This window comes from Colletotrichum graminicola (assembly GCF_000149035.1).
Source record: "Colletotrichum graminicola M1.001 genomic scaffold supercont1.17, whole genome shotgun sequence".
In the NCBI taxonomy this organism is placed as follows: Eukaryota; Fungi; Ascomycota; class Sordariomycetes; order Glomerellales; family Glomerellaceae; genus Colletotrichum; species Colletotrichum graminicola.
This window is the reverse complement of record NW_007361021.1, coordinates 433,343-442,323: the sequence shown is the minus strand read 5'-3', so window position 1 is coordinate 442,323 and position 8,981 is coordinate 433,343. Positions and strand designations below refer to the sequence as shown.

General features: G+C 52.0%; 4 protein-coding genes across 4 annotated transcripts; 1 reads left to right on the top strand and 3 right to left on the bottom strand.

The window, feature by feature from the left end:
• Positions 1 to 693: 693 nt before the first annotated feature.
• Positions 694 to 1,305, bottom strand: GLRG_05179 (uncharacterized protein; the record flags this gene model as incomplete). The annotated part of the gene is made up of 3 exons (XM_008095864.1): positions 694 to 768; positions 863 to 1,040; positions 1,157 to 1,305. 3 exons carry the CDS (start codon positions 1,303 to 1,305, stop codon positions 694 to 696), a joined length of 402 nt encoding a protein of 133 aa, XP_008094055.1.
• A 148-nt stretch (positions 1,306 to 1,453) lies between these two features.
• GLRG_05178 (uncharacterized protein) lies at positions 1,454 to 2,202 on the bottom strand (the record flags this gene model as incomplete). The annotated part of the gene is made up of 2 exons (XM_008095863.1): positions 1,454 to 1,742; positions 2,033 to 2,202. 2 exons carry the CDS (start codon positions 2,200 to 2,202, stop codon positions 1,454 to 1,456), a joined length of 459 nt encoding a protein of 152 aa, XP_008094054.1.
• Positions 2,203 to 3,123: 921 nt separating this feature from the next.
• On the bottom strand, positions 3,124 to 4,641 carry GLRG_05177 (uncharacterized protein; the record flags this gene model as incomplete). Its single annotated transcript, XM_008095862.1, has 2 exons — positions 3,124 to 3,901; positions 4,490 to 4,641. 2 exons carry the CDS (start codon positions 4,639 to 4,641, stop codon positions 3,124 to 3,126), a joined length of 930 nt encoding a protein of 309 aa, XP_008094053.1.
• Positions 4,642 to 7,890: 3,249 nt separating this feature from the next.
• On the top strand, positions 7,891 to 8,769 carry GLRG_05176 (uncharacterized protein; the record flags this gene model as incomplete). The annotated part of the gene is made up of 2 exons (XM_008095861.1): positions 7,891 to 7,962; positions 8,023 to 8,769. 2 exons carry the CDS (start codon positions 7,891 to 7,893, stop codon positions 8,767 to 8,769), a joined length of 819 nt encoding a protein of 272 aa, XP_008094052.1.
• Positions 8,770 to 8,981: the final 212 nt, after the last annotated feature.

Below are 8,981 nucleotides of genomic sequence, written 5' to 3'. Positions count from 1 at the left end.
TGATGAAGCTATTTACTCACTTTGAGAGGCTAACATTTCTAGTAGGTGTGCTAGCCCCAAGGAGTGCCTAGTAGCAGTTGGGAGAGCAAGCATGTTTGTATCTAGGTTCACTAGGAACCACAAAGCTCAGTATCTATACCGAGAGACTCTTCACAGTACCATCTTCTGGCATATTGAACTAGTATTCTAGCCACTGTCATGATAGAAGCCATCTTTTATCCCCAAGAGCCAGTGAGGCAAAATTTGAAAAGCTTTGTGGACTTGCAACAGCTGGGCATCAATTGCGTCAAACCTCTGTAGGAATTGATGGAAGGTTTGGCATCGGCCATAATAGAAAGATGTTGAATCATAAGACAAAAGGGTCCATTTTGGTCAACGTCAGTCGCTACATAGTACAGACCCACAAGAGAGAAGACCACGAGTTGGAGAAAGCAAGCCAAGCTTCTTGATTTCAGTAGAACTTTTCCGTAACCTTAGGCAACCAATGGCCTATCATGACTGACGAAGCATGAGAAAGAGGCAAGATTTGTACCGATGCCAAAGATGTGCACAATTCAAGTCTGTCGTCCCGACCATCATCAATCCAAGCCTCCAAGCCTCCAAGTCATCAGCCAGAAAATCAAGCGTCCTCCAAGATGTGCAGCGGTTATATGGTCGGATTGATGCATTTAGCCAGAGACGCGCAAGTCGAGCTTAGACCTCGGCATCATTGTGATCGAAGCGGTCGCCAGCCATGTCTTCAACGTTGAGGAAGTCGTCGGCCTGCTCCTTCATGCTGTGTGGGCCTTGTCAGCATAACTCACGAACTCAATCAAGGTGTTGCTTGCCTAGGCTTCTTGGGAGTGCGAGGCTTCTTGGGGACAGGAGTCTCCTGCTCCTCCTCATCTTCGGCCTCACTCTCGTTCTTGGTCTTCTTGACAGGAGTCTTCCGCTTGCGCGGAGTGGCGGCCTTTTTGGCGACCTTCTTGGTGGGAGTGGCGCTGGCCTCACCGCTGTCTCCAGGGGTCTGCTCCTTGCGCTGCAACTTCTGAATGTGCTGTCTGTCGTAAAGATTAGCATTTAGATGCAAAAATGTAAACATGTTCAAACTGGCAACGGTGACGATGAAATGTATGAGAAAGGTGTGAAGACAATATGTTTGGGAGGAAGAAAGTACATGGCGGCGCTTGCGGTGTAGGTGTAGCCCTTTTCATGGACTGCAGCCAAAGCACGATCCCAATCCTCCTTAGAAGGCTTGGTGACGGTCAGAAAGGCAACCAGCAGATCGGATCGGGCCTTGTCATCCCAAACAGTAGCTGGGGCCATCGCGAATAATGTTTGTATGAATGCTGGCGATGTAGGGGAATATGCGAAGAAGTTATAGCAGAATGCGTGGTAACCTGCTGTGAGAAGTGTTGCGTAGTGAAAGTTGGAAGAGGGAAAAGAAAGAGCGAGACGGGAGCGACAGTCAGTTTTATTGGAAAGAGGAAGGCGGGCGTTGCTGGAGGAAGTAGGTGCCTTGTAGGTGAAACCGCAAGGAAGGGAAATGAAGAAAAAGGAAGGCACACTTGAGAGCAGAAACTGTGTAGTTGTAGCCGTAAGTGTGGAGCTCCTGGATGATGGCAGAGTACTGTTCGGCGCTCGGGGTCAGGGTCTTGACCATGGCGACCAGAATCTGCTGGTCGTCCTCAGGAGTCCACTTCATAGTTACGCGAGACATCGTTTTCGTGGTGAAAATGAAGAGTGCTTGTGATATGATGTTGCTGTGGTTTACAATCATGTGGAGTGGTTGGAGGTGAGGTGAGAGCAGAGGTGAAAACAGATGAGAGATGGAAAGTTGGAGGCGAGGAGAAGAATATAAACGCCAAAGGAATGTGCGAAGCAAGCAAGAAATTTGCAAATGAGGACAGGAAATGTTATGGAAACTGAAGAAAACAGCAGGCAGCCTCGCAGAAGGAGCGATGCGCTAGAAAATAGTCTCAGACTCGCATGTGGCGAGAGTGCGCCGCAGGAAGAACCAGAAGGGAAACTCAAGGAAATGTTGTAGACTTACCGAATGGCATCCCAGGTGACATCCTCGAAGCCGTCGCTATGCATCTTCTGCTCGATCGCGTCCTTGACCTCTTTGCTGAGGTTGCCCTTGAGCTGGCCGTACAAGGCGAGCATTAAACTGTGGAGGAACGTCGGGTTGTTCCACTTGCTGACGGCCTGCTTCTCAGACATCTTGCCGGTATTGTTGCGATGAATTTCTCGAAGGTGATGTTATTGTGAAAGGAGTCTCTGATGGTGACGGGTGGCAACGGGTATTTTGCGAGTGTTGACTAATGGCAAGGAAGGAAGTTGGTGATGAGGAAACTCTTCATGGGGTAGATATATCGTTTGGCCCGAGGAAAAGAAGAAGCCGTTGGTAAGGGGGGGCATAAGGAGCCGGGACGGAGGGTCACGGAGGGTCACAGAAGCCTAGTGGCTGTGGCTGTCTCGGAGTTGCCAGGCTGATACCTGACGGGAGTTGCCCAGCCTACCTAGTCTATGTGAATGGTAGCAGAGTCTGGACGGCAGCAGAAGACAGGATAGTACGTTGGATGGAAATACAGATTGGCAGATGCAGAACGTTGAAGACCTATCTTAGGTTTCATGGAACCTTCTGAGAACCTGCTGGCTGGCTCAAGGACGATGGTAGAATATTGGCACGAGGATTCGCAAAAGCGGTTTGTTTAGGTTCCGGGCTCAGGTAGAAAGAAATCACGGATGCCTTCAAAGAAATAAACATCATGTGGTGGCTAGCAAACTCTGATGTGTTTCTTCTCCTGTGGAAGACTTCCAACCTCGACGGAGGCATTCGGTCAATGCCAGCCCGAGACAGGTTCTTTCTACGCTATACGCTGGATGATGACTGATGAATGAAAGGAAACAATGAAATACCCAATCGACCCAAACTCCAGGCACCTAGTCGTGTTCATTACCCTCGCTCCTGATGCCGCTTTCGCTTTGATGCACAACGCCTTGACCGGATAAAACTGGTTCTAGGTAGCAATACTAATCTGCCTGACCCCGTTGATCTGAAGGCAAGTCTTGAGCCATACAACTGCCACTGCCTGAGCTCTGGACCATGCTATCAGCCATCTCAAGGGCCAGGTTTCTATCCTATGTCTCGCCATTATAGGTGAAGCTGTGCGGGTCCGTCCCCGTTAGACCAGCTGTTGGATATTCAGAAGCATAGCCATCGACAGAAGGAGCCTCACTGTGGGCGGCCAAAGCTAATACGGCTTCATCATCAACAAGGGAAGGATCGTGAGGGGGGTTGTCGAGCTTGATTCTCTTAGCATCGTGGCCGTCCTGCTCGTCATCGTTGTCTTCCTTAAGGGATATGTCGAGAGGGTCCTCCTTGAGAGGGAGATCCAAAGATTCCGGCAAAGCACCGAGGTCATCGGATATTACAGATGGTTGTTGATGTGATTGATCGTTTTGAATGGACTGACCATGGTCGGGCTGGTGGTCTAACTGATGGGGATCGGGCTGATGGAGGTCGGGCTGATGATCATGCTGGTGGTCGGGTTGATGTTCAGGTTGGGTAGATTGGTCGGCTTGAAGTCCTTGGTCAGGTCCAAGCTGACCGGGGTGGCCTGGCTGAATGACTTGGCCGGGTTGAATGACTTGGCCGGGTTGAACGACTTCGCCGGGCTGGACGACTTCGCCGGGCTGGACGACTTGACCGGGCTGAGCGACTTGGCTGGGCTGGTTAGAAAGAGCAGGAAGCTGCATTGGGGCAGGCTGTTGAGGCTGTTTCTTGGGCCTTCCGCGACCTGGTCCAGGACGACGGGTAATCGGATTTGTGGTGGGATCAAGCTTCCGAGGGTTGTCCGGGCTGCCTCCGTTGGTCTCAGCTTTGTGTTGGGCACGGCGAAGACCTTGGAAGTGTTGCCTGTGAAGTGTCAGTCGCCATCGAGATGGTGCAGTAGAGCCTCAACTCCATGATGAGTTGACAGAAGATATGAGACGAAACCAAATGATTGCGCAACACGCTGATGATGGAGACAGACAGAAAGGTGTCAAAAATTGGTTGACTAATACATAGCGTGAAACACAAGTTGACATAAAAGATACTCGAAGACAGCGCGCAGGCAAAGGGCCCAAAGTTTTTCACCGTCGACGTCTTTCGGCTTTCACGAAAGATGCTTCATGGGGGCGTCCCCGGAACATGATGAGCGGAAGGAACAAGAGGCATACGAGAGAGATGGGGAGAAATGGCATCGATGGCGGGAGAAAGCCGATAAAGATAGCCAGTGAGGGCAATTACATCCATTTGGCACCTCCGTTTGTAATTCTTGCAACATGACCGGCGGTTTAGACAGCCGATAAGAGGGCCAGAGAAGGCTGAAAATGAAAAGGACAGTACGGAAGAACGCAAAGGGGGGCAAGAAATGCCTCGGCTGCCCATAACTCGGTTTTGGTGCAGTTCATTGTGGGCGGGCGGAAAAGTGAGAGACAGTGATATCAATTGCAGACTTACCGACAGCCCTCGTTTGTAAAGCCATAGCCCAGGGTGCGCATGTGGTTGCCGATGGTGGTCCATTCTGAGCCGCTGATGACGCCAATGTTCTTGACGGAGAGGATGGTGAAGAAAAGGTCCTTGTCGGCCCTGTCGTTCCAATTTTTGTTCATGGCGACAGCGACGGAGGGGGTGGATGGTTCGCGACGATGATAATCGCGACTTATACGATTGAAAGTGGATGAGCTGGTAGTTGTCTATCGCGGTGGAAGACGAGAGAAATTGGTAGTGTGCTGACGACTGCGCCGAAGGTGTTCGTCCCTCGAGTCTCCATTCGAGGGGAAACACCGTAGAAAATGTGGTTCCGGATCGGTTCAACATTTCACCGAGAAAGAGCTTGCCTTACATGCACGCGCTCGCCTAGTTTCTTGGACCTCCCGACGGAGTAAATATGAGAAATACGCTTGAAAGCAATGTGTTGAAGTACTCCTCGGACTCTTTGGAGTATAAACATGGTTATCAACCTGTTATTTGCCTCTACGTTTCGAGGTTCAGAGACGCTGGTGGGACCGTGACGGGCCCATTCACTCCATCGTCCACCGGTCCGCCCGACGTTTAACCGTGTAGCAGCACTGAGGACAATTCCCGCTAAGCTACCTCTAGGTACGTACATCGTACAGAGTAGACGTTCGCTGGCCCAGCGCCAATGCAGTCGCATCATTGACAGGGGAAACACTCAGTTCGCTCCAATCCGGTTTCAACCTGTTATTCTCAACACTGCACAGTTGCATTCTGTGCGAAAGTAACCATTAAAGCTATCGAAGATATCATCTTGCAACCTTTTTACTCATTTTGTATGCTCAGCTAGTAAAGGGAGGGTCTGTGTCGTATGGATCCTTGAGACATGAAAGACTTTAGCCTGCGAGACAACGTTGCGTTCAAGAGCCTAGGCGATTGTAAGACATTGGGCGGGCGGCCATCTCTCGGGCGCTCGTGCTGGTCCAAGGGAGATCAACTTTAGGACATACTCGATGGTGCAATCCGCTCGTATGCGCCTCAAGCCGTGTTGCAGATGTTGACTAGAGCTAGCGACATACTTGAGTTTGACGGGATTAACACAGACTCGAATGACCAGGCCGAAAGCATGATCTCGTTTATCCCCTTTTCCTCGACCTCTTATGCCACGAGATGTGACCTGCTTAAAGAGGTTGCCAATTAGGAAGCTCATCCCAAATCCGTCGGAGGCCCCTTCACCCCTTCACCCAGGTCCTCTCAACGCTGCTTTTTTCAGCGTCCGGCGCAACTCTCAACCGGCTATGGTCGGTGTGGAGATCGGATGCGACTAGGCCTCAGGCAGCCATCGCGTAGGGAGTCGCCGGCGGGTCATGTGCACGGTGCATCCAGTGACCGAGACGGTTGGACCCATCACGTGGTTTCGTGGCAACCTGGCGAAAACTTGGTCGCACAGTGCCCCGCTCAGAGTTCGCGAGAACGCGTCTCCCAACCACCTCACGGCATCCCACCAACTTCATCGCGTGTTGCCCAGGACACCAACGCAACCGATTCGCAATACAATTACCCGTCTCACGGCTTCAATGTACATCATCTGATTTCTATGCAATTTGGTCCCATATTCATACGGCTTTTGCTCGTCAAACGGCTATCTCGACCATCGACTACCAGGCTGTTCCATTATCTCGATTGACCCGACAAATGTCCCGGCCTAGACACGAGATTGAAATTACGACACAATGATTGACTGAAGCACGAATCCAGGGGGTATCATATCGGGCCAAAAGGCCCAAACTCTGTTTGTCATTTATCGCCGTACCTTGTATCTCAGCAGTCCGGCGTCGCAAGCCTCAACAATCCTTCCCTAGCATGACACCCTTCAGGCACAAGGCCAGCTCATACATGTCGCAATACATGTCTACCTACGCGTCTGCAGGCGCTTTTTTCGTCGTCATAATGGTATTCGTCAACCAGAGACAGTCCAAGTTTGTTTGACGACTCGTTGCGGGAGGGCCGCCAATGAATAGTGCGAACCGGATGCCGCAACACGCCCCAACCACCTCCATTTCCGACGCTACACTACTCGAGAGGTGAGTCACACACCCCATACCACGCTTCTGTCTCATGCCATCCATTAAGATCCTTGCTCCGCTTCCAAGTGGTGCGCTGGTCGTTCCTGGATCTTGCATTTGGGGCGGTCTGTTTGACCGACAAGGGGGTAAAAATCTTACCCCAGTATCACGAAAGCTGTGCGCGTCAATTGACGAGTCAATTCTGCCTACGTGCGAGTGCAAATCACAGTTATCATTGCATGCCAGTGGACACGCTAGCCTGCCCGAACCTTCATTCGTCGGGTAGAGTCAAGTCGACTCCATCTCGTCGGCTGAGTGCAGGGGAGGGATCTGCAAAAGACGAAGAAAAAAGTCGAGAAGAAAAAAAAGCTAGCGGAATCGGAAACCACTTTACGCGAATAAGAGAGATGACACGGCCCCGCGCCGCGACACACCCACGCTGCCTCGACTCTACCCCTCCAACATTGCATCAGTGCTCGGCTAAGCTGCTATCAAAACCTCAAACTGTCCATCCCGTTCATGGATGATGCCATGCACATGCAGCTCTAGCTACTTACTCCCACACCACCACCTTACGACCGCTCCACTCCCTCCACAAACGTCACGCCCCCCTCCTCAAGGCCTTGCGTCCCCGTCAAAGCCTGGTCGTAACTCCAGGCAACAAGGGACTATTTTGATTCCTTGTGTCTCAACCAAGGGGGCTTGCCACTTTCACACCTCGATAAAATATCGGCCCAAGCGCTGCGGTGTCTTCCCTGAAAGCATCTTCGTTCGCCTTTCTTTTTCTTCATACTGTACTGATTAAGCTCCGCTGCGCTCCTCCCACCCACAAGCGCTGCCACGGCTTGCCCCATCAAGTTCGCTCCCGGGGGGGACAGCATCAAGCCGACTTGCATATCCCATTCCCTTTAGCTCCGGAGTCCAAGGTCCTCCAAAGTACCTATAACTACCGTTGATGTCCCGGGGTGGTGTGCTGACTTCTGGCGAATCCCTCCTTGTCTGCCTCTTTTGTCCGCCTCGCCTTCATTGACCTCCCACACCGAAGGGTGACTGACATCGCACCCAGTGGTTGTACCATTTCCACATCGCAGCCTGCTGACTTGGATGCCATATATCTGGCTCTCGCCTTGCCTCACCGATCTTCACAGTGACTCATTTCCTTCACTTCACCTCCACACCTGCCTGTCGTGTGCTGGTTGACCGGGTCGAGCAAAAGCTTCTGCAGCCATCACTGTGCACTTCAAATTGCTCCCCTCCCTCGAGCTCACTGGCCTCATTATCGACTTTCATCTCATAGCGTGGGCAGCTCGAGGTGGCAGACCTATCGACACCTCCAACATGTCTTCCAACACAGATAACCAGATGACGAGGTTTCTCTTCGCCATCCTGAAACAGAAAAACTTGAAAGACGTGAGTAATGCAGATGACAACCCATCCCCCTCGACCCTTGGCTCACCTTGTGTTGTCCAGATTGACTGGAACGCCGTTGCCCATGATCCGATACTGGCACAGCCCATCACCAACGGGCATGCTGCTCGCATGAGATACTCCCGTTTCCGCTCTGCGATGCTGGGCCTTGAGCCCCAGAAGCGCAACAGAGCCACCGTAGCAAATAAGAATCGGGTCACGAAAAACAAAAAGGAGCAGAAGCCGCCCAAAAAGGAGGAGGATTCCCATGACGAACGGGTCAAGCCCGAACCAGGGACGCTCGAGTCGATACGCCACCACGCCGAAGCCCGTCCTAGGTCTCCTGTCAGAGTCAAACAGGAACACCACAAAACTTCCTACCGGCAACAGTTTACACCAACGTCCATGGCGTCTCCCACCGCCACGGAATGCCAGCCCACCTTCCAGCCGAGAATGCTCACTCCCTGCAGCGACGACATGTTCTCGGCACCGCAAAACTTACAGTTCAGCCCGTCCACTACCCTCATGGGCGCACACCCGACCTTCGATCTCCCCCAAGCCATGTCCTGTGCCCACGATCAAGACCACCACCAGCACAACCACGACCACAACGCCTGGGCCCCTAGTCCAATCTACTCAGCCTTTGACGCCGCCTACGACATTGAGGGGTTTGGAGTCGGTGTCTTGTGCGATCACCAACATGTTCAAGGGCATAATGACGATATGCACGGGTCGCCTGCCCTTGGCTCCCTGATGCCGGAACACATGCATATCAAGAACGAGCACTGGGACGCTCAGTTCCACTCTTAATACGCGGACAGTATCTAGTGACTAAGTCCGTGCTAGCAAATTGAGAGGGTCATCTTATACGAAGTCGGGTTCAGGTTGAGGGTGGGCATGGTTGTCTCACATCACAGTCGCTGGCTTTCTTTCTCTCTCGCACACTCACTTTTCTTGCCTCGTGCTGGCCACTCCACTCCCGCCTCCCCTAGCCAAAGTTTTGGTTCGCCAGATGTATTAAT